This window comes from Megascapheus bottae, chromosome 13 (assembly GCF_031878675.1).
Source record: "Megascapheus bottae isolate mThoBot1 chromosome 13, mThoBot2.hap1, whole genome shotgun sequence".
Lineage (NCBI taxonomy): Eukaryota > Metazoa > Chordata > Mammalia > Rodentia > Geomyidae > Megascapheus > Megascapheus bottae.
The window spans coordinates 17942896-17968448 of record NC_143521.1 but is presented as its reverse complement, the minus strand read 5'-3'; the positions used below and the strand labels follow the sequence as shown (position 1 = coordinate 17968448).

Genomic DNA, 25553 nt, shown 5'->3' with positions numbered 1-25553 from the left:
AAATAAACGTTTATACAATATACCAGGTAATAAAGTCAGATAGAGTAACAATATGAGATTAACCAAAGGGCAACAAAAGAGAAGAGAAATAACTTAGTACATTAAGAACAACAATATACATCCTGACATTGGCAACTGTCTGTTTCATCATAAACTAAATGATTTCAGGATTTTTTTGTTTGTTTTTGCCAGTCCTGGAACTTGAACTCAGGGCCTGGGAACTATCCTTGGGCTTTCTCAAGGCTAGCACCCTACCACTTGAGCCACAGACTTCCTGTTTTTTCTATGTATGTTGTACTAAGGAATCCAATCCAGGGCCTCATGCATGCTAGGCAAGCACTCTACCACTAGACCAGGCTCCTGGCCTTGATTTCAGGGGGTTTATATGGCATACAAGTCTGGAGATTTCTCTCCCAAATGGTCAGAAGTCTTGTAAGTAAATCACAGAATTTTTCACTCTAGTTAGGAGAATGTTCTCTTAATTTGTTTTTTTTTTTTTTGCCACTCCTGGGCCTTGAACTCGGGGTCTGAGCACTGTCCGTGACTTTTCTCAAGGCTAGAGCTCTATCACTGGAGCTACAGAACCATTTCCGCATTAGGTATGCTGTACTGAGGAATGGAACCCGGGCCTTTGTGCATGCTAGGCAAGCACTCTACCACTAGGCCAAACTCCAGGCCCCTCTACTTTCTTTTCTTATTTAAAAATTTTATTGTAACTAAATACATTGGATAGGGAAGGGGGGAAAACAAGATGAGGGGTGGGCGTGGGGGGGAGGGAAATGGGGACCAAGACATGAGAAAGGGTATCAATGTATGTGAATTAATGCACCCTCTATCTGGCAAATATAATGTAAACCTTCTATTAATTACAATAAAATATATGAAAAAATTTATTGTAAAGGTAATATACAGAGGGATTACAATTAAATAATTCAGGTAGTGAGAATATTTTTTTTGTTATCCCCTCTCTTATTTTCTCCCACTTTTTGCCCTCCCACCCCTTTTCCTCCAAGTCATAAAGTTCATTTTCAACATTATGTCCAGTGAAGTATCACCGTTTCATTGTTCCCCCTTTAACCTACTGTTTCTGTGATTCCCCTTCCCTTCCCCACATCAGATCAACTTATATACAAGACAAAAATAAAATAAAAAATGGTGACAACAGGTAATAAGCCAAAAGGGGAGAGAAAGAATAAGTAATAAAGAACTGTAAACAACACAATAAAAGAAAAAAACCTCTTGTTTCCATTTCTTGGAATTCATTTTGATAAGCATCATTTTATATGGTTATATGCACATAGCGATTGAGCCATTGTTATCCTCTCCTAAGAATATCTTACATTTTCACTGTGCAAATGCTTAGAGTGCTGCTTAATTAATGAGGGGCTTTTCTATGACCCAGTAATCTTACTCCTGGGAATTTTCCCAAATGACCATAACCAGCCTGCACTAAAGCCACCTGCATAACCATGTCTATTGCAGCATCATTATTTACCATAACTAAGGTATGGAACCAACCCAGATGCCCCTCAGTAGATGAATGGATCCAGAAAATGTGGTATATATACACAATGGAATTCTGTGCTTCCATTCATAAAGAAATGGAAAGACATGGAAAAATTATATTAAGCAAAGTAAGCCATGGTTTCCCTCATCTGTAATACCTAGAATATGCAAATAAATATACAAAAGTTAATTCAATAGATAGTAAAAGACATATAATTATACCTAGACATGATTAAACAGCACTCTTTAGTTCATTTTCAAGAGTGTCTAGTGAGTATTACTGCTACATTAATTCACCGTGCTCCCCTTTAAGCTGCCCAAATAGATAAACTTACATAAAAGCTGGAAAGTACTGAAATCAAAAACAGTGACAAAGGGGAAAAAACACAAAATAACAAATAATAACAAAAAAACTTCTATTTCTTGGAGTTCATTTGGATAAATACACTTATATATTATCATATGAAGCAAACAATCATTTAGAGCTTTCTTGAGCACTTGCATATTACTCATCTTTTAAATCCCAGTGCCTAATCCAAAACATAATAAACAACAAATATAAAAGCAAATAAAAACTTAAATCCAAAATTTCTAGTAGCAATTTTTAGTGAAAATAATACAACCCAATTCACTCCTTTCTAAAACTCCATAGACAGGCTTTTTTTCATGGGTAGAAACAAGGAATCCTAGAATCTAAGGTTAATTTTCTCTGATAGTGAGAACTGAAAGAAAACATTCAATCTCAAAGATTCAATATATACCAACTGAAAAGTAGAAATATCTCCTCAGAGATTTTATGAAAAGTATATAAGAAGAAAAGATATGGCTTGGCACTTTCTGCTTCCTTTAGTTGCATTATCTTGTACTGTTGCTTATAATTTAACTCATTATTCTCCATTTCCACTTGGAAATTTGATTCCACTGAAACCTTATCTAGTTCTCAAAATGTTCAGACAGGTGACAGGCTTGGCTTCTGGCTCAGGTCCCTTCTGCTAAGCTCCCTTCCACATGCTGGTATCGGTTATCTAAGAAGCCACTGTACCCAGAAGTGGAGCTCTAGAAAGAGGCATCTTCAAATCCAAGCAGCATACAAACCAAGGATAGACACTGGAGCCACACCCACTGACGCCTGCCTGAACATGCTCAGCCCTTCCACTGCAGACCACACAGCACATCTATTTTGAAGAACCATTTTCTTTTCTTCTTTTTCTTTCTTTTTTTTTTTTTTGGAGTTTTTTTTGCCAATCCAAGGCACTGTCCCTGAGCCTCTTTGTGCTCTATCATGAGCTCTATCACTTGAGCCACAGTGCCCCTTCTGGCTTTTTCTGTGTATGTGGTCCTGGGAAATCAAATCCAGGGCTCCAAGCATGCTAAGAGAGCACTCTACCACTGAGCCACCTTTCTAGCCCCAACAATCATTCTGAACAGATTTTTTTCCCTATATTTTTATTGTAATTAATAGAAGGGTTACATTATATTCACCAGATAGAAGGTGTATTAGTTCACAAACATTGATACCCTTTCTCATGTTTTGGTCCCCGTTTTCAGATTTTTTATTGAAAAAAAATAAACAAAAAAAAACACCCAAAAAACTGAAGGAAGGTAATTTCCACCAAACTTTACTAACTTCAGTTTCCTTCACAACAATGGACAATTAAATTGAGGGAAAAAAAAACCCAGATGATCTTTTAAATATCACAACAACATGACGCTTGTGCTCATTCACCTCCTGGTCCCCTCACCGGCATTTCAACTTGTGGTCTGTAAGAAGAGACTCTCAAATGAGAGATCTGGTCACACAGCCAACTACCAAATACTAAAGGTTACTTTGTAGAGAAAGAACCCTCCTGGTCCAGCTATAACTCAACAAATACATATTAAGCATTACGTTTGGCAGTGGTACAAGACATTGAAGGCTCACTGATAAAGATAGTATCACCAACCCCAAGGAGTTCATATTCTCTTAAGGTACACACCCAGATCTTCAAGATGCCATGTGATTAGCATTCGCTGAGTGGAGGAACATCAAATGTAGGATCAACTCTGCTTAGTGGTGAAGACTTCACAGAGAAGTTGAAGTATGATGAGTTTTTTTATGGGGATGAATTGATTTTGCAAGCATCAATTAATAACTTGGAAAAATGTATAAGCAAGCTAAGTCTAGTGCATTATTTGAATCAAGAGTGAATGATGTTAATATGACTCTACTAATGTCAATAATGATAAGTTAACAAAAAGTTGATGTTAAAATTAGGGCAAGTAATTAGCTCACATATGCTGACTGGGGAAATTGGTAGTGATTCATGAATGTCTGTGTTATAACATTTCTTACATAATTTGAGTATCAGTCTTGTAGAATTATTATCTTACCTCAGTAGACAAGATCTGAACTTAATCGGTCAAGAAGTAGTATTGTAAGCAAATTATTTAGCAGTAGGTGATAAATGGCAGAAAAAATGCCTGAAAGAATCAAATGTTGTTTTCTCTAGAGAAGCTGTTTGCTATTTTGAAAACAAATCTCTGTATGCTTACTACTCTGTTATGAATAGAGATAACTTTAAAAATAATGTTGTAATACCACTAGAGCATTATAAACAAAAGCTACAGTTTGTAAGTAAACTTGACATGAAACGGCAAGCTTGTATGGCCTGTTTGGAAGTGGAGACAGATAGCAAGTAGGTAACAAAATTACAATTTCACCTGCAGTGTGAGTGTGGATTTTGTGATGCAGCTAAAATAGGTCAGTGGAAAGTTTTAAGTAAGAAGCAACAAAATCATCCTTTTTTTCATTTGGAAAGGTTATGCTAATTTCAGAATGGATGCTTTATATATCTAAACCAAGATGGCAGAAGAAATGAATATGAGAGACTCTCAAGACAAAAGGTAAACAACTTGGGAGAAAGTGGAGATGAAGGAGCTATCTTAGAGTTTGCAGGTTAGATAACTAGCTATATCATGACCAGTCCCAGGAATATTAGGTCTGAAGGAAGATAATTCAGGTTGGATGTGAAGAGAAAAATTTTGTGATATTGAATTTGAGATGTCCACAACACACAGGCTAAAAGCTGGATCTGTAGATTCAGAACTCTAAAGAAAGAAGCCAAAGGTACAAATTCTATGGTTATAGGAAATAACCTGGCACTTAATTCCATGGGAACAGACTTCTCAGAAAGAAAAGAAGACAGAGAGATAGAAAGAGAAGAGCTCTGCAGAGATTGAGGACAGCAGCCATAAAGCCTAGAGAAGAATGGTTTTCAGAAGAAATTCAATACAATATAATCGACAGATAAGAAATGAAATGTGGTGTTCCCTTTTGGCCACAGCTCTGCCAGCATCTGTTATTCTTTGTTTTCTTGATTCTAGCTGAGGTGAGGTAGAATCTCAACATGGTTTTGATCTGCATTTCTTTTATGGCAAGAGTTGCTGAACATCTTCTTATGTGTCTATTGGCTATTCTTATTTCCTCTCCAGAGAAGTTTCTTTTAAATTCTTTAGCTCACTTGTTAATGGGGGTGGTTATTTAGTTGAGGATTTGTTATTGGGAGTTTAATCTTTTGAGTTCAAGGTATATTTGTGATATGAGGCCCTTGTCTGTGGTATGGCTAGTGAAGATCTTCTCCCAATCAGTGGGCTTTCCATTTATCATGCTAGCTATGTCCTTTGCCAAGCAGAAGCTCTACAATTTAATGCAATCCCATTTATCCGGAGTCTCTTTGATTTGTTATGTTTCTGGATCTTTATTTAGAAAGTTTCAATCTATGCCAAGGAGCCTCAGTGTTTCCTCTATCCTTTGCTGTAATATCTTCAGGGTATCTGCTTTTACTTCTAAGTCTGTTGGTGGAAATGTAAACTGGGTCAAACACTCTAGAAAACAGTATGGAGATTCCTCAAAAGACTAAACATAGAATTCCCCTATGATCTAGTAATCCTACTCCTAGGCATTTACCCAGATGATCACAAGGCCACACTAAAGCTATCAGCACAGCTATGTTCATTGCAGCGTTATTTACCATACCAACCCAGATGACCCTCAGTAGATGAATGGATCAATAAACTCTATATATCTCACATACACACACACACACACAGGAATTCTATGTTTCCATCAGAAAGAATAGTATCACCTTATCCATAAGGAAACTGAAAAACTAGAAAGAATCACATTAAGTGAAGTAAACCAAACCTAAAGAAATATAGGCTGCATGGTTTCCCTCATTTCTAATACTTAGTATATGTCTAGGATAGTCCTATTAGATCATAATAGCTCAATAGTTATGTACATGACCATATAAAATGATGCAAATTGACATGAACTCCTAGATATAGAAACAAGAGGGGCTTTTAATATATATATATATATATCATGTGAATTTATTGTTTGTTTTTGCTTTTTTCCCCTTGTTTTATAGACTGTTGTCATTGTTATTGTTCATGATTTTGGTATCTTGTGTCTTATACATACACTTATCTGATTAGGGGAAGGGAAAGAGAACAGCAAAATGGTGAGACAAAGGACAAAGAGTAAACCAATGTAACTGCCATACAAGATTCTATGCTGGAAATGAACTTTACAACTTTGGGGAAGGGGAGTAAGGTGGAGGGAGAGAGGAAAAAAATAAGGGAGGGGTAACACTATTTGACAAAAAAAATACTCATCTTACTGATGAGACTGTTATTCTTTTGTACATCATCTTTATAATAAAATAAAATATTATTAATTTAAAAAAAAGTAAAATGTGAGCATTGGATTTGCACCTTTGATATGTTTCTAGAGCAATCTCAGTGGCACAAAGAACATGAAAATAATTGTAGATTACTCTTTGAAAATACTGGACCACGCAAAAGGGGAAGATTTTTAAATATGTACTGGGAGTTTCTTTTGTTTTTAATGAGAAATAATTGACAGAAAAGGCCAATATTACTGGAGAGAGAGAGACAAATAGGAACAAGAGTTCTTATCTAAGAGTCAGGGCTTCTTGTGCAATTCATAATCCTTTACTGTCAGAAGTAACCACCATGGAAAATATAATAAATTTGAGAAAATGGAAAATTAGTGTTTAAACCTATTTTATATTACATACATCTCACTTCATTATTCCAGGAAATTCAGCCCTGGTTTAAAATGAATGGAAACATCTAAAAACTTTCTCAATCTTCTCATTACGAACACACATCTAAAAACCTTTCTCAAGCTTCTCACTACTAACGCTCTGAGCTGGATTCATCTTTTGTACATTAAAGAATTAGTAGTAGGGTCTTTGGCTTTTAATATAGCATATGCCAGTAACACTTTCTACTCCTCCACCAACCACTCCTGAGCTGTCATAATGAAAAATGGCCTGGCACTGTTAAGTAACCCTAAATGTTGAGACCATTCCCCTCATGAGGACCAGTGTAATTTTCTGTATCTTATCTTCTTACATATTTTTAATCTAGAAGAGAGCTTTCACTTTGAATATGTCCTTTAATCTCAAGCAGTTGAGCAATCCTCTAAAGAGTCAAAATGTAGCCTCTTCACAATCACTTTTAGGAAAATACCACTATCTCATGAAAAGAAAACTCGCCCTTTAATGCACTACCTGACTTACAGATAAAGAACAAATGTTTCTGACATTTTCCCCATCCCACCTCATTAGTGAGTTCATTTAAATCTAGGAAATACACTATTAATAGTAATCATCTTTATCTGAAGAGGCATAGATATGTTACTTAACTGTCGAAGACAAAAGATTTCTGTTCAAAAGAGTCACTATATTAAATCAGAAATATTAAAAACACTAGAGTTTTAAATTGCCTACTAAACTATCTTTCAACTCCCCAGAAATTACCTCTTACAAAAGGTCACAAGTGTCTACTTAGCAAAAAGACTGTATACATCTCTCGAAAACCAACCATTCTTTCTACCAGTCTTCCTTCATTCACTCCTTTAAAGGATATATGTAGCACGTATTTTTAAGTCATTATAAATGCTTCTTTTTGTTAAGCTGATTTTCCCTGTTAATTTTCTGCTCTACAAAGATAGCTAAAATAACTAGACTCTCTCTTCTCCATAAAATATTCTCTCAAATATTTGAAGTCAGCCACCTACCAAATTTCTATGAAATGTTTTTGTTCCCCTACTCAATATCTTGGTTCCTTTAAGGCACACAAATATTTCACAATTGAAAAAAATTCCATTAAAACAGAACTGAGGAAATGGAAAAACTTCCCATGCACCTGGATTGGAAGAATTAACATCGTGAAAATGGCAATCTTGCCAAGGGCTATCTGCAAATTCAACGCAATACCCATCAATATCCCAATGTCATTCTTTAAAGAAATAGAAGAGGCAATCCAAAATTTCATATGGAATAATAAAAGACCCCATATAGCAAAAACAATTCTTAGTAGAAAGAACAGCACAAGAGGAATTTCAATACCAAACTTTAGACTCTTAAAGAGCTATAGTGACCAAAACATCTTGGTACTGGCACAAGAACAGGCCTGAAGAAGAATGGAATAGAAATGAGGACCCAGATATTAACCCATAGACCTATGGCCACCTAATTTTTGATAAGGGAGCCAAAAAAAAATAGAATGGAAGAAGACAGCCTCTTCAGCAACTGGTGCTGGCAGACCTGGTTAAGCACCTGCAAAAAACTAAAATTGGATCCTTCTTTATCACCCTGCACCAGGATTAACTCCAAATGGATCAAAGACCTGGAAGTAAAAGAAGATGCACTGAAAACTTTACAAGAAGGAATAGGAGATACACTAGGTCTCCTTGGCACAGGTCAAAACTTTCTTTATAAGGACCAAGAAACACAACAAATCAGAGAAAGGCTAGATAAGTGGGACTGCATTAAACTGCAGAGCTTCTGTATGGCAAAGGAAATAGCTAGCAAACTAACTAGAAAGCCTACAGAGTGGGAGAAGATCTTTACTAACAATACAATGGACAAAGGCCTCATTTTTAAAATATATCAACAGCTAAAAAAAATTGAATCATTCCAATACTAATCTCCAAAGACGCAATCATCTCATTAAAAGATGGGCCAAAGACTTAAAGAGAGTCTTCTCTGAAAAAGAAATAAGAATGCCCTATAGACACATAAAGAAATGCTTGAAATCTCTGGCCATAAAAGAAATGCAAGATTCCACCTCACTCCAGTTAGAATGGCCATGATCAAGAAATCTAATAACAACAGGTGCTGGACGGGATGTGGCCAGAAGGGATCACTACTACACTGTTGGTGGGAGTGCAAACTCATTCAACCACTATAGAAAGCAGTATGGCAGTTCCTCAAAAGACTAAACATAGAGCTCCCCTATGATCCAGTAATTCCACTACTTGGCATTTACCCAATCATCCAGAAACAAGAACATATTAAATCCACTAGCACAACAATGTTCTTTGCAGCACTATTTTCCATAACAAAGATATGGAACTAACCCAGATGTCCCTTAGTTGATGAGTGGATCAAGAAGATGTGGTATTTGTACACAATGGAATTCTATGCTGCGGTCAGAAAGAATTACATTGCCCCATTTGTAAGGAAATGGAAAGACTTGGAAAAAATCATAATAAGTGAAGTAAGCCAGACTCAAAGGAACATAGGCCCAATGGTTTCCCTCATTTGTCACAATCGGTAGAAACCTTGGGCTCTCCTAGCAGAGATTTATAGTAGAGCAAAACCTTGATACATAAGACCATATAGTGTGATGCTAAATGAAAGGACCTCCAGGATATAGAAATGAAAGCCATATAGAGATTCATTGTTGTCCTTAAAGTATTATGTTATCTCTCATCTCTTTTGCTGTCCCTTGGTTCTCACATAGTTACAGTATTTTACCTTGTTATCTGATATATTGTATATATGCTTATTTGGTTATTTGAAATAGGATAGGAAGGGGGGGGACAAGATGAGGGATGGGGTTGAGGGAGGGAAATGGGGACCAAAATATGAGAAAGGATATCAATGTTTGTGAAGAAATGCATCTTCTATCTGGTGAACGTAATGTAACCCTTCTATTAATTACAATAAAAAATATATGAAAAAAATTCCCATCCTGGGGCTTGAACTCAGGACCTAAGCACTATCCTTAGGCTTTCTCAAGGCTTAGCTCCCTGCCACTTTAACCACAGCACCACTTCCAACTTTTTTCTGTGTATGTGGTACCAAGGAATTGAACCCAGGGCTTCATCGATGCTAGACAAACACTCTACCATTAGGCCACACTCTTGGCCCCTATTTCACAATTTTTTGTGGATTCCTGATTTCTTCATTCAACCTAAAATCTATCCTTCCCCATTTTGCACAATCTATAGCATGTCTCAGATGTAAAGACAGAATAAAGCCAAGTGATTTTCTTAGCTTCACTTACTAACTGACTAGAACTTGAATCCCTATTTTTAAGGTTAGTTTTTACACATCCATCTCACTCATAAAACTCGAGGGAAAAAAAAGATGGGGAACAAAATCCAATTATACTTCTGTGAGTCAAAACTGATTTAGTTTTATGCACTTGAGATTCTCAAGTCAATAATTACAGAATTTATTAAAGTGTTATCCCTGTCAGTTAGCATGGCAGATGAAGTCAGGGTGAACAATACAAGCATTCAAAGAGAGGCAACCCGACTAGGCACATGACACGCTATCACCCCATCACTGGTTGTGCTGAGGTAAGAGCTACACCAGCTGGATCAACTATTTTAAAAAATCAGATGTAACCAACTTAAACAGCCATGTATGTCGTATTTGCCTCATTGCTGAGCTGAATTTTCCATGTTTAAAGCCAACTACATTTTGCATTTTAAGAATAAATATAACATGATCCCCAAATGTCCACAAAATGTCCAATGTGTGTAACACTTCTGTACATTGTGCTGACAATAAAATCAAATTAAAAAAACTATAATTTGAAAACAAAATGCAATAAAGGAGAGTTTATCAGTTTATGAACACAAGAAAAATAGCTCCAAGAATATTTCATACTCAAGTTCCTGGCTACTAGAATATAAGGGGAAAGAACCGCTGTGTCGTCAGCTAGAAGTAGATACAAATCCTGGATCTGAATTTTAATTGCAAGCTATGTGATTCTGATTATTCTTCAGCCACTGAGCTTTAGCATTCATTTTGTATACGGAGGCCACAAGAGCAAATTCAGAGGGCTGTGAAAAAGATTTACCTGTGTACCCAAAGAAAGAGGGGCAAAAATAACATTATGGTATTTTAACATTGGTAACGCTTTACACAGGGCTGGCACTCAAAAAAATAAAAAGCTGTATGATACCAGAGGCAAAAGAAGGATTACACTCATTCTGACTCAAACAAAACCAAACAAAACTGGCTATGACAAATTTATTTTAGGGTGAAATTTCACTTAAGAATAAAATAGACTTGTAACAGACTACAAAAGATAAGTATTTGTACATATTCATACATGGTACATTTCTGCAGTATGTTCTGCAGTTTATTTATATGCACATTCCTAGTGTGTTGTTTCTCACTACTTGATTGAAAGAGAAATGAGGCAAATCTGCCTCCTTTGGTTGACAACCATACATGTGTGGTTTCTTTGTCCACTTGGTACAGTGATTCAGCTCACCATTTAATGGTACAAACATAGTTAGAGAGTCAGACCTGAGGCACAACTATCTAACAGTTAAGTGGAATATAAAACATATCACTGTGTTTTTCAGAAAGTCTAAGAAAAACATAATAGGGTCTTTAATATGAATTATTTCTCCCTACACCAAGAAATGCTATTCCAAATGGAAGAAACAAAAATCTTGGTGTTTAATGTAGGCAAAGAATGATAATTATTTTTAACTGAGAGAATTACTCTACAAGTTTATATTTTTAAATTTCAGAGGGAAGTAATTTAACAACCTGTCAAGTACAAAATAACTCATATATCTAAGAACTGTCAATACCACAACAATTCCTTTGCCAGTAAATCAATCTCCTTCTTAAGTTTTACTGTTGCCATTTTAAGTATGAGAAGAATGACTAAACAGAATGGGAATCCCACAATGATGTAGTTTCTTAGATCACCAGTCATCAAAATTTGACTTTTTGAGCCCTGTTTCTTTTTGATAAGACCAAAGCAATCAGACCTTGTAACATTTTTAATAAAAAAAAACTCTGAGCTCCCTGAATTTTCATATTTCAGAGAGCTGGAAAAGGAAGCAAGAAAGAAAACAATTTGTTTTCAAGGAGGATTATCCAAGTGTAAAGTGAGAAGGAATTGTGGAGTTTGCCTCTAGGTCCTGTGATAACATAGCCCCTGATCCATGAGAAAAACACTCATCAAACTTTAATAATGAGAAAGCAAAGAAGACTGATCTCGGGATAGATATTTACCCAACCTGAAAAGGCTCCAGAATTTAGGTTTCATAAAAGACATAGGGTAAGCCAACCTAATTTAGCATTGGCCCATTATTATCTTTAGCAATAAAAGTATTTCCAGAGACCAGAAATATAAAGAAAGAAAGAAATATTAGGCTTGATATTGGAAGTACCAAGTACTATAGAAAACAAATTTATTGGAATTTCAAAGAGAAGCAATGTACTGGGCTGAAGAAACCATCAAGTTTCATCAAGAAGTCGAGAGCTGAACTAGATCCAAAGCAATTACAAAGAAATGAACTTGGTGAGTTTGGGCGAAAATGAGCACAGCTGTCCAGCTTAGGTATTATTCAAAACTAAATGGTATCAAGATTCAAGGGCATTCTTGATGTGTATAGAGTGACTGTGAAATAATTCCATTGATTTTCTTCTGTGACCTATGAAAAATGAGAGTCATAAAGAAACAGTTGCACCACATATTTCCAGTTGGCATTCTGCAGTGCCACTCACCACAACCTGTAAGACACATTCCCAATGGAGAATCCAATTAATCTAGAAAACCATTCAATAAGAACTTCATGGTGTTTGCTGCTACTGGGTAGATGTCAGAGAAAGAACAAGAGGCCTAGTTTGTATTAGATTTCCACAAAGGCAAGTGAGACATGAGACATTGATCTAGTTTCATCTCACATCCAGATCAAACCTACAATCCATCCTCTTACCTTTTATTACAGGTTATAATTCACCATCAGAATATGGCAATGTTACCAATATGTGTCACTTGGCATAACAATATTTGGAATGTTTATTGCAGTATTATTTATAAAAGCCAAGGTACAGACAGAACTTAAATGCCCATCAACATACCAATGGATAAAGACAATGTGGAATATAAATAAAGTGTAATAAATATTATTCAGCCCTCAAAAAGGAAAACTTTCAATATCATATATTTCTTTAAATGCAAGTTACTATCTTTGAAAGGAAGCTACTAAATCAAGCCTAGACTAAAAAGTCGTAAAGAATTAAATTCCATCTCCTGGAGAGAAGAACACTGTCTAAATAATGTATTTAATTTATTCTACATGAGAACTTGAGCTCTTCTCCTAGAAATTCTTTCAGCAAAGATCTTAGTATGTCTAGGAAGAGGCATAATACTGTGTACTTCTGACATGCCTTGGGAGAATAGTCATATTTGGATTCCATTGCTCCAGTTCTATACAGTAGTGTAAAATCTTTTATTCTTGGGGCCAGGAGTGTAGCCTAGTGGTAGAGTGCTCGCCTAGCATGCCTGAAGCCTTGGGTTTGATTCCTTAGTAACACGTATACAGAAAAAGCTGGAAGTGGTACTGTGGCTCAAGTGGCAGAGCACTAGCCTTGAGCAAAGGAGTGTCTAAGGGCAGTGCCCAGGCCCTGAGTTCAAGCCACAGGACTGGCAAAAAAAAATTCCTTTTTTTCTCTCAGATTAGCTATCTTGGAAAACGCCTTAATTTTTGTTTCCTCCTCTTTCCTTATACATGATTTGCCTTTAGAGTCAATAAATTCTTGCTTTGAAATATTAACTGCATTTGCTTTCTTCTGTCAGACCAGAAATGCTAACACACAGACACATACAAACACACACACAGACACACACACAAGCTAAGCCATCATTTTCTACCCTATTAAAGAAAAAGAACGTCAAAATAGTCACTCATTACTCTTAAACAGAGGCCTCTGACAGGAAGTAGAAAGCAAAAATGATATCCTTGATGTATGTGATGGATAATGGAGCCTTCCATGGATAGGGTAAAGTTTGAGAATGAGTGAATAAAGTGTGAAAAGTAAGTATATTTCATTATTCTTTTCTTTCTCTGAGTGCTATAGGGTCATAAGTCAATTCTCTTAAATTTGCCATGACATTTGAATCATTTTAATTTATGGCATTAAAATATTACTCTTTTTTAACAGATCATTTTGCTACTATAAGATAAAGCTGCATCCTGATGATAAGCCATCATCAATCTCATGAAGTCTAGCAGTGTGTGGAACTTCTGTACATCACTTTTACGATAAAATAGAATAAAATTTAAATTAAAAAAAGAATTCAGACAACTGATGGTTATCAGCCAGCCTTCAAAAGAAATCAATCTCAATATCTATAAGATTCATCAAAAGTGTGTTTCTATGCCATACTAAACAGAAACCCATGAATATAACAAATCAATTTCTCACCACTAGTGAAAAACTTCATGTTCAAAAAGTTCTAATTAATGCCTTTAATATTAGCTACTCAGTGGCTGAAATCTAAGGATTGCAGTTTAAAGCCAGCCCAGGCAGCAAAGTATGAGAGTCTTATCTGCAGTCATCTAATAAAAAGCTGGAGATAAAGTTGTGATTCAAGTGGAGGAGGGCTGGCTTTGGTCACAAAATCTTGGGGGCAGCAGCCATTTCAAGCCCCAAGATTAGCACAAAAGAGAGGAAGAAAGGGAGAAAGGAAGGAAGGAAGGAAGGAAGGAAGGAAGGAAGGAAGGAAGGAAGGAAGGAAGGAAGGAGCTCAAGAAAGAGAATCTTCTAATGAGAGAGAAAAATCATCTGACAGTGCGGAGGTTTGGGGGGTTTTTTGCCAGTCCTGGGTTTGAACTCAGGGCCTGGGCATTGTCTTTGAGCTTTCTCAAGGCTAGCATTCTACCACTTGAGCCACAGTACCACTTCTGACTTTTTCTGTGTATGTGATAGATACTAGGGCATCAAACCTAGGGCTCGGTGCATGCTAGGCAAGCAAGTCACCACTAGACCACACTTCCGACCCTCACAGAGTATTTATTAATGAATCATCAGAGATACCCTGCTTCCATGCCCTTCCCTCCCTCGCTTAAACTAAACAAATGAAAGTCCTTTGGTGAAAAGATTTCTCATGCTGTTAGAAGCAGAGTCCATGCAACAGAGATGAAGAAACATTCCCTTCAGAAACAGACCACTGTTTTGCCAACATGCACTACATATTTTTTTTAATCTGCTGCCTTTTTAGTGGCTGGGCACGTTCCTCAACAGTCACATGATTCATCCATTCACATAACTAACATGGTATGGGTTCCTATTATGTACCAGACTTACTTTCAAAGTAAAAAAGGGCCAAACAAGTGAATAAATCTTTAATTTTGCCAAGAGGAAAATGTTCTACCAATAAATCCTTCTGTTACACAGCTGATGGTACTTCAAAAATGATTATAATCATTGTGATAGTTTCCATCTTATGTGGTAATTAATGCCTCTTGGCTACAGGCCAGTAAAGAATTATTGCATATTCCTAGGAAAAAATGTAAAGAATGAATGAAAATACTTCATGGTTGCTTGATTCGACCTTGCTGATCAAGTAGCCTTTGCTTAAATTGATATGAATGAAGATTAAATATTCCATGGTTCACCAACCATCTTAAAAACATAACTCCTTATTTCTTCAAATTCTCACCATTAGAGATTCACTTGAGCTACTAAAATTCTTCTTTAATTTTTTATATACATGTATGCCTGGAAAGTCCAGTTATTAGCCATATAAAGTTATACCATTTTAATCAAATTGCTTTCTTCTTTTTTTATTGTCAGGATAATGTATAGAGGGGTTATAGTTACATTTATCAGGTAGTAGGTACATTACTTCTCACACATTGATGCCCTTCTCATGTTTTTGTTCCCATTTTCCTCCCCAACCCCTCCCAATCATCTTGTTTCCCCCCCTTCCCTATCCTATCAAATTGCTTTCTTCTTAAAGTAGACTTGAGAACATTCCTGACCATCTTCTCTATGGACCATGGATCCAGTATCGAGGTCTTTGCATAAAATTCACTAATAACAATTAGTAACAAGTGAAGTACAAAGACAGGATAATATAGCGTTGAAAACAGTGCTCAGAGGACATTAGACAGAAGTCTGAATTCCATCAAAGTAATCTGCTTTAGTGATTCACTCAATCTCTCAAAGTGTTAGTTTCCACATCTGCAAAAGTGGGCCATTAATAATATCTGCCTCGGGCCAGGAGTTTAGCCTAGTCGTAGAGTGCTTGTCTAGCATGCATGAAGACCCGGGTTCGATTCCTTGGTACCACGTACATAGAAAAAAGCCAGAAATGGTGCTGTGGCTCAAGTGGTAGAGCACTAAGCCCTGAGAAAGCCCCAAGACAGTGCCCAGGTCCTGAGTTCAAGGCCCACGACTGGCAATAATAATAATAATAATAATAATAATAATAATAATAATTATATCTGCCTCCTGGAAATGTATCAAGGACAACTAACTTTTAATGTCCTAAAGCCTTCACTGAATCTAATGATGTAAATTGTTTCCTATGTGTCTACAATAAAACTAGCTATTCAGTTAATGTTGGATCATGAAGAAGAGTCAGCAAATCGGTAGAAAACTTTTGGAATCTAGATTGAGAGAGGAAATAGCATTTGCTATGTGATTAACTATAAACATAGCATTGTCAGGTTATGCACAAAGCAAGTGTAGCTATATGAACAGAGTCAGAGAACTTAGAAATCAATTCTCTGTGTGACAAGTGAATCCCTGTCAAGCTTGAGCAACTCTACAATGCAGTGGTCCCTCAAGTTCTCCACAGAAATGAGGCAAGTCTCTCCTCCCAAAGACGGCTTCATTTGAAGCAGTTTTCATTTGTCAGAGCACATGTCTTAAGAGTTTTTTTTAAAACATATCAATGATGGTGTCAAATACTTGCCAGATCTGATGTAAACCTTGTAAACCTTGCAGGAATAAGTCCAAACCTAGCTCTCCCATAAAGTCTCCTGACTTTGTCCAGTAAGTTCCCTGAATTGGAAGGTGCCTTTGACCATGCAGATACATTCAAGCTTCACCATCCAAAAAAATTAACAGATCTTCAATAAATATCTGTGGAATGAATGCTAGTGGAGGATGCACCTGCCACACTACCTCACTTCCACCTCTAGAGCCTTCGCCAACGAGATGAAAGCCACTATTGAGAAGGTACAGCAAGGAAACCACATTCTCTGCTAACTTTGTATTTCCTTATAGACTTTACCTTACAATTATGATCGTTTATCTATCCACTTATTACATTGCATCTTCAAAAACATTTGTGAACTAACCAGAAAACATAGCCCCAGTCCTTGACTAACAGGATTTTTGTGTGTGATATAACTTTAAACTATCTAACATCAACATTTACTATCAGAAAATAAATCCTTGAGAAATAAGAAACTACCATCACTAAATTTAACAGAATATTCAAGTTTCTGGAACATGGCTTAGGATTTCATGGTAGGCCATTTAAAAAGCAAGCAAATGAAAATATGGCTCAGAATGAAGTCACTACAGGGTGTTCCCTTCTTTTGGCAGCAAAGAAGTTATGGATTAGCAACTTCGTCATTTAAAGACTCATACCCAGATAAAAATTAAGTCTAAGTAGGATTGGGAGGGGGGGAACTAGGGGAAAGTAAAAAAGGGGACCCAAAATAATCACACTCAATCTATATTGCAGACTAGGGGAATGATTTTAGAGGTAGAGCCTGCATAACAAGTGTAAGGCCCGAAGTTCCATCTCCAGTACTAAATCCCATTACCCATCATGTTCAAAGATGGAAATAATAATACTAATAGGTTTATTTCTCATGCTTAACAAAGCTGGAAATTTAATACTCAGAAAGCTCTTCTTCAGTTGCTCCCAATCAGACACTGGGGGTCACTTTCTACTAATAACCAGATTAATAAACAAGAGAATACAGTCGAGACATGTAAGCTCTCTTTGGAAAGTCCTGTTTTGAGGGAAAATATGATATGAATTTCCTTTAAATAAAACTTTCTAATAAAATAAGACTAAATTAGCATATAATGAATATTAATTATATAAGCATGCATGTATTCACATGTGTAAATATAAACATATGAATTGCATTTATGTAAAATGTGTATATATTACATAAATTGATCTTCAGCTAGTATACATCTTTATTCTCATATCTAACCCCAACTTACCCCTCAGAAAATTTCCCATAGAGCTTAGTGCATAATTTGCATGTACTTACAAAAAAGAAACCTATTAGACCCATCTACTTAATGCTAGTTAATAAAGAACACCTACATTGATAACAAACACATGCCATTCTTTTCATGTGTCACATGTCATTTGTTTATTTTTTGAAAATAAACATGATTGATGACATGTGATCATCTACTAAGACTCTTTCATTTTGCAAAGGAGAAAGACAGTGCCCAGAAAAGTTTCATTTTATAGGTAGATTAGAGTCACCAAATAGCAAAGCAGGAACCAGGTTTCATATCTGCCCAATGCCAGTTCTCAGGGCATTTTTCGCTTTTATACACACACACACACACACACACACACACACACACACACACACCTTCCTTGCTCACATTCTTTTCAAAAAATAAATAAAATAACATGTGGCTTACATTAAGAAGAGAAATTAAAAGTAAAGTGCATGTGATCAGAATAAGAGCACCTAATGGAAACAATGATGCCAGCAAAGGATACTTGGTGGCATTTTGCAAGAAATAAGAGCTTTTCATATGACTGCAGACAGAACGGAATCTCCTAAGCCAACTGTTCAACCAAGCTGTTGTACATTTAGTGTAGGCTATGTAGGCTGTGTATACCCATTGCACTGGATTCCAGTTGTGTTTTGTTTTGTTTTGTTTTTCTCATGTCTGGTTTTTTTGGACAGGTTTTGAAGAGAAACAGTAGATAAAGAGGTGAGATAAAATGCCCATCAACCTTGAGTAATCATTTCTTTCCTACCACCTTCTGCTGGCCCAGCATCCTAATTTGACCTAATTAGCACATTTCTGAAATACACAGAGACAGTCCTTTGATGCTCTTTCTCAACCCCTTTTTCCCACATTTCTCCCCCATTACCAGACTTACCCCTCTAACTCGTTACTTGCATCCTATCTCCCTTATTCAAGCCTTCTGATGGTATGTGCTGATTGATGGATAGTATTCAACTATTTACTGACTTATGCCCCCAAAGTCTTAAACCAAATTCTTGTATGTTTTTCATAATCTATCTGCATTCTATAAATTCCTCTTTCTAACAGGCCAGACATTTCAATCCCATCACCAATCTTTTACTGAATGTTTTCCTTTGTCTCACCCGCTCTTCTCTTCCATTTCAAGTTTTACCATGCAGGAGTAGCATCCACTCTCATCCTCCCTCTCCTCTCTGCTTTCATGAGTTTGCCTGGTTATTTCAGACTGTCAGTCTGACATTCACAAATGTGATGTAATTTCTTTTGGGGCAAGAATCACATCTTACAAATCTCTTGGATGCTTTCCCCAATCCCCATTCCTGCATACTTTAGCATCTTGTTGACTGTAGTGATTCGGAGTGACTATCTCCATTGCTGGCCAGGTCAGATAGGACAGAGGAGGAGAGTACCTCCAAGGGATGCTGAAAGAAGTTTGAGCACTGTTTCCAAGCAGAGATCTCTGGTGGATCATTCTTCACCCTCCATAGTGTGCTACCATGGTGCTCATACTGAATTCTTCTCCACAAGGATTGTGAGTCAGACCTTTCTCTCAAATTTTGGACCTAAATCTGATGCATCTGCAACCAAGTTCACAACAGCGTTTCATCCACCTCTCTCATTACAAAGACACAGGCAAATGAAAACTTCCTTTTAGATGCCATGAGTTTTTCCTCTGTTGGGGAAAAATCCCATCTTTCCCTACTTTTGGTGTTCCTGGAGGTAGGAGATACCATTAAATCATGATGTTACGCTGGGTGATTCCTTCCAATGACCTGATCCTAGAGGTCTCTGCACTCCAGCTCAGACCAGAACAGCCCCCAGCCATGGCGAAGACCATACACTATAAGGCAGAGGACTGGCCCACCTGGGGCCTTCTTGCTCTCTACCACAGAGGAGGTAAGAAGCAGATCTGTGAAGCTCCAGGTCCCTCACTCCCCTCCAGCTTCTCTCTTCCTCCTTCCTTCTCTCCCCCCAAACGACTCAGAGATTGGAGCCACCCTCCCCTCACCTGCTCCGCCCACCTACCTCACTTCTCCCACCCTACAGTCCTTAAACTAACCATCTGGTTCATCTTTCCAAGTGAAGAAAAGTTTCCCTTCCATGATGTTCCCTTCTAGTAAGAAAGCACAGAGCGCCAGTGAAGCCCTGAGCTGTTTTGTCCTTTCTCTTTGCTCCTTTCTCTTTGCTCTGAGAGTCAGGTGGAGAGAAAGGAGAAGGAGGAGGAGGAAGAGGGGGAGGGGAAGAGGGAGAGGGAAACCTGGCACAGACCAGGGGTACACACTTGTTGTCAGGCCCATTTCTTTCTGTCCGGCTCAGCACACCCTCCCCACAGTCCCCCCCCCCCCCCCCTCCGAGTTGGCTTCCTCTAGATCGGGTGCACATCCCTACTCCCGATCCCCAGGCGCCTTCTTCATGGGATTCCTTCCTAGCACCGCTGCTCACTCGCCTGCCCTGCACCCCCAGATCTCCAAGGCACCCAGGTAGGCGCGGTGCCACCTGAGTGCAACCCCAGCAGCTGGGCCCGGGCTCCCTTCCGCCCGCGGGCCTCCGCCCTCGCCTGCCAACAACCTCCAGCAGGTGCAGCCCCGGTGCGCCTTCGCCCTCTCCCAGCCAGCCAAGCTGCCAGCCCGTGCCAGCCCCAGCCAGCCCGAGCGTGCCCTCCTGTCCACGTGCCAACGCGGATCTCTCCACCTGGGCTCTCCATGCCCAGCGCCGTCACTTACCCAGGGCCAGGGCCAGCAGCAGGGGCAGGGAGCTGGCGCTGCTGCCCGGGGTGACCGGGTCCATCAACCTGGCTCTGCGGGGGCCGGGACAGCCCCTGGAGGACGAGGCCCCCAAATCCTCCCCCTCCTCCTCCTCCTCTTCTTCTTCCTCCCTCTCGTCCTCCTCCTCCTCCTCCTCCTTCGCTGCCTTTTCGGGGCACCCGCGAGGGTGCCTGGAAACGAACCCTGGAGCCAGGAGGAAGCGAAACTACTGGCCCTTGCTGGCACCCTGGCTACAGGGCAGGGAAACACCCCGGCGGGCGGGCAGCCAGAGGGCCTGGACGGAGAGCAGGGAGGCTCCTATTTATCCTGGATCCCGCTGCACACACCCCAGCAAAGAGGCACAAGGCTCAGAGCGGGGAGCCTCCTGGCTGTTCCCACCCCAGCGGCCCCCACACCCTAGGACACTCTCGGGAGGCCCTGGGGCCCAGCTCACACACTCCCCCTGCTGGGTCTCCCCTCCCAGTTCACTTCTCACCCCTGGGGGAAGAAGCCAGGTGGGTGGGAAGAGGGCAGAGAGACCTGCAAGGCTTTATTTAACATGGGCCCCAAGCGCCTGCATTCAGCCTCAAGTCTTCTCACACCTTCCTTTCAGAAGATCCAGTTTACCGGCAATGATTCTGGGGCACCTGACACTTTACAAGCCTTTCTGTTACAAATGCAGTTAATTCAAGAGTCCTTGTTGTCTTTTTTTCTCGCTTTCCGTTTTAGTTGGAATTATGACTATAAGGAGCACCTTTTGGCTGCTTAGCCACACCTCCTTGCTCTGGAGAGCTGGGGTCTAGGGGTTGTGCATCAAGCAATTTCTGGAACACAGAAAGAAGCACCCAGTTTTACATATATTATTAACAGATTTGCCTGCTGGATAATCAAAAGGTGCCAGTGTTTTTATGCACCTCTCCCATCCTAGCTACTCAGGAAGCTGAGGTCTGAGATTTGTAATTAGCAGCCGATCCAGGCAGAAAAAAATCCATGGTTCTCTTATCTCCAAGTAACCTGAAAGGAGAACAACAACAACAAAATGAAAAAGCAGAGCTGTGGTTCAAATGGTAAAGGGCAAGCCTTGAGCATAAGAGCTAAGAGATAGTGCTCAGGCTCTGAATTCAAGCTCTAGTACTAGTACACAGAGAGAAACAGAGAGAGAGAGGGACAGAGAGGGAGAAACACACATGTAGGCACCTTCCTGCAATTAAAAGTCATCCTTCTATCAGATCCCAAAGTCCCATGGACTTTATTTTATGTATAAAATACAGACCAGGTGTCTGCCTCCTTCTGTCCAGTCCATTGTTATAATAGGCAAATTATGCATTTTTCTTCCACAACTGATATTTCATTTCAAAACCAATTCAGATTGTTTTAGTGTCCTAGACAGCCAATATATCTGGAGGAATAAAACTAAGCTCTTCATTTTCTAACCCCATTCCATCCTTCCAGGGTAGTTCATAAACTATTGCTAGAGCAGGAACACGAGGGGGTTTGAGAAACTTGAGGTTAAGAGATAGAAAGACATTGTATGCCACATAAAAAGGGCTTAAATGCAGATCTTTTTTTTTCTGAGATGACAACTTAATCAATAATGTTCCTGTTATTCCAACATGCAATTTTGTTTTCCTTTCTCTAGATACCAATAAGAAATTCAACACACCTAAGCAAAATGATTAAATGTATGTTGAGTATTATAAAGTGCCAAGATTTCATGTAAGTATTCATCATTCACACCACTCAAATGGTAAATTAACTTTTTCAGGCCACCAGAGAATAAAATAGCGTAATTTAATATACTGAATAAGCCAGATAAATTAAAACCTTCCCTGAGGGCTTTATTTACTGCCAGAAATAAAATAAGTGGTTATAAAAGTATGTACTCTGAGAGTTTCCTGGCACCAAAGATCCAATCCTTTCATGACTGAATTTCCTCTCTTCCCTTTCTTTCCTCTTTCTTCTCTTCCTTTTTCTTCCTTCCTTTGTTTTCTCTTTCCTTTTTTCTTTTACCTTTCATACTTCCTTGTTTTTTCTCTTTTTCCTTCTTTGCTTCCATCACTTCCTCCCTTTCCTCTCCTACTCTTCCTTTCATTCTTTTTCTCCTCTTCCTCTACTTTTTCCTTCCCTCTTTCACTCTCCACTTGCTTATGAAAGATGAATCCAGAATTCAACCGTGAAATTTAGAAAGGTTGTAAGTAAGAAATAATATTCCTGTGTCCTTATTCATGTAACTGAGATATATTTTAATGTTTTAGATTAAGAAAGGAACAAATCAAACTTACACTAGAGCCCTACAGTAGAACTTTTAAGCTCAGTATCTTCAAGCTAAAGATTGCTCCAGCAGTCTGTTTCCAGTGCCAGGATTAGGCAGGTGTAACCAGCCTTTCTAAATCTGGTATGAAGCTCAAGTAGATTCCTTTGAAGGGCCTGTAAGCACCAGCCTTTTTCTCTTCCCACACAAAGACAGCTTCTGGGAGGGCCATTCCGCCCTCTCCTCTAGTCAGGACAAAATAAGCTTGAAGCTTTTGTGAAGCACAACGTATATCAACAGATGCACATGTGATGATGTAAAGGAAAACTCTAGATGAGTTCATTCTAGGTCAACATACTCTCCCAATTGTCACCACAAGCTATAAGTTCTGTAATATAGGAAAATTACCCAGTGGCCATTGACATGATTTAACTCAACAAGAGTGAATAAATAAAAGTACTGAAAAACTCTTAAGAATATATTGTATTTTATAGCAATGATAGAAATTATGCATTATAACTTAGCAAACTTAATAGTGTGGTACAGAGAGAGAATTTTTTTTAATATTCTGCTTGAAACTATCCAAGTAGTCTCTAAGGAAATACCTAGAAAAATCACAGCTCAAAATTTGCATTCACCTGATTCTATTTTTAAAACCTAACATTTCTATGGGAAAGAGGTTATTATTTTTTTTCTTTTCTTGCCATTGTATGATATTTTCCTATTCAGTGTTTGGGGAATCCAATGGTTTATATGTCTGGCTCAATCTGTTTGACTTGTTACCTTGTTTAAATGATAGCTTAAAACAAATCCAATAAATCTCAAAGATAATTATTTGTGTGATATTAAATATCATAGTTTCATTTTATCATTATAATTTTATCATATTTATATATACACAAACCTTCTTCAAACCAAGCAATTGATTAAAGATGATCCAAGTTGAAGGAAGAAACAAAATTGCACAATTTTAATTCTGTAAAATGGTATCTTTTTGAAATACACTTTCTACAGTGGTTCCATCCCTTCTTCTGTGTCTCAGATTCTCATCTGCAAGACAGCAGAGATGGAACGTGTTTGCTTAGGAATCTGTTCAGTTCATTCAAATTGGAGCTGTGTCATCAAATATCTGAATCACAAATTACTCACTTGTTGAGTCTCAGTTTCCTCATCTATAACATGGAATGGCAATGAGATGCACACTTTGTACTACTCACAGTGATACATATCACTAAGGCAAAAATAATCGGGTGTACTAGAAATTATTCAGTCCATATTCAATACATAGAGCACTAACCTTCTCTTATTAGTATGGGAAATGGAAGGAAGAACATAGCACAGATCAAGGGTCTCCTGGGAAAGTAACACTGAGCCACAAGGTCACAGCTATGTTACTGCTAGACCTCCTCATACTCGATTAGCCACTCTACCTACTCTCCCGTTCTTCCCATTTCTCCTCTCTCCTTTAACTCTAGAGACCAAGATAGCCTAGAATACAGAATAGAATATATTATTGAAGAATGTGCTCCATATTTCTGTTGCTGGCAGTTGAATGCCATAGACTGGATGATTTATACAGAATAAATATGTATTTAACTCATTATTCTGAAGGCTGTAAGTCCATGAGGCATGAGAGGAGTGTGTGATGAAGGCCTTTCTTCCTATACTATAATGTGATAGGAAGTGTCTTAGAACAAGACAGTGCTCGCTCGGTCTCTCTCCACCTCATAAAGCTATAAACACAATCATGGGAACCCTACTCTCGTGACCTCATCTAGTACTAACAACTTCTAAATACTTCATCTTCAACTATCATTAATGTAAAGTTGAGGAATAACTTTCCAGCATATAAGCACATGGAATGTATTTGCTAGAAACATTCAAATCATAGAATGGAGCCACTGGCCAGAGAACCCAGGCTCTTGTCCCACGCAAAGCATATTTATTTTATCTTAATATCCCCAAAGTCTGTAACTCAGCTCAGCACCAACTCAAAACCCCTAAGTCCAGAATCTCATTTAAACCTGATACGAGACCCAATGTACCCGAAATCAGCACAGTCGACCTACTTAGAAAATACAAGGAAGAACGTGAAGGGGGCTGGAGTGGGGCAAGCAGACATTGTAAACATGTCCCTATTCCAGAAAAGAGAGGGAGAGAGGAGAAAGGAATAGGAAAGGAAAAGGGAATAACAGACATCAGGTAAGTCTAATAGCCAAGAGAGAAAATAACAGTCTTAACATTTCGAGAACAACTTCCTTTGACTTCTCATACCTCATATATTTACACAATGGCTGGCCCCAAAGCCATAGATGGCCCTGACTCCATCAGCCTCTGGGTTCAGCTCATGCTTTAGCTCTCTGACTTGGTTTAGAATCTCCTCTCTGCAGTTAACCCAGGTTGTCGTTTCTCCCTGGTAGCCTTACAATACTTGGTCTTAGAACCACTCTTGTGGTTCTACAAGGCATTACTGTAGTAAGGGCTTCTATGAGGAACTATTGTTACCTTTGTAACCATTTCTACCTGGGTCTCCGGCCACGAACTGCGTTCTTTAAAACCCAGGTGGAAGAAGGCATGGCTTACAGCTCTGGTATTCTTCAGACCTCCATAATTAACATCATTGGTGTGTGCCAATGTTTAGGGCTTGTGCCTTCTAGGGCAATAGGTGGCAACTCACCAGACGTGACTTGAACTCAGAGCAGCCAAACAACACTGTCCCAG

The 25553-nt window shown here is 38.5% G+C and overlaps 1 protein-coding gene across 1 annotated transcript in view; it reads right to left on the bottom strand.

Moving 5' to 3' along the window:
• Nucleotides 1-20676, bottom strand: part of Btc (betacellulin) — a 39986-nt gene extending 19310 nt beyond the window's left edge. Inside the window, exon 1 of the mRNA XM_090344022.1 lies at nucleotides 20561-20676. Within this exon, the coding sequence (XP_090200148.1) occupies nucleotides 20561-20624 (64 nt within the window). The 5' untranslated portion in view covers nucleotides 20625-20676. The remainder of the gene's footprint in view (nucleotides 1-20560) is intronic.
• Nucleotides 20677-25553: the final 4877 nt, after the last annotated feature.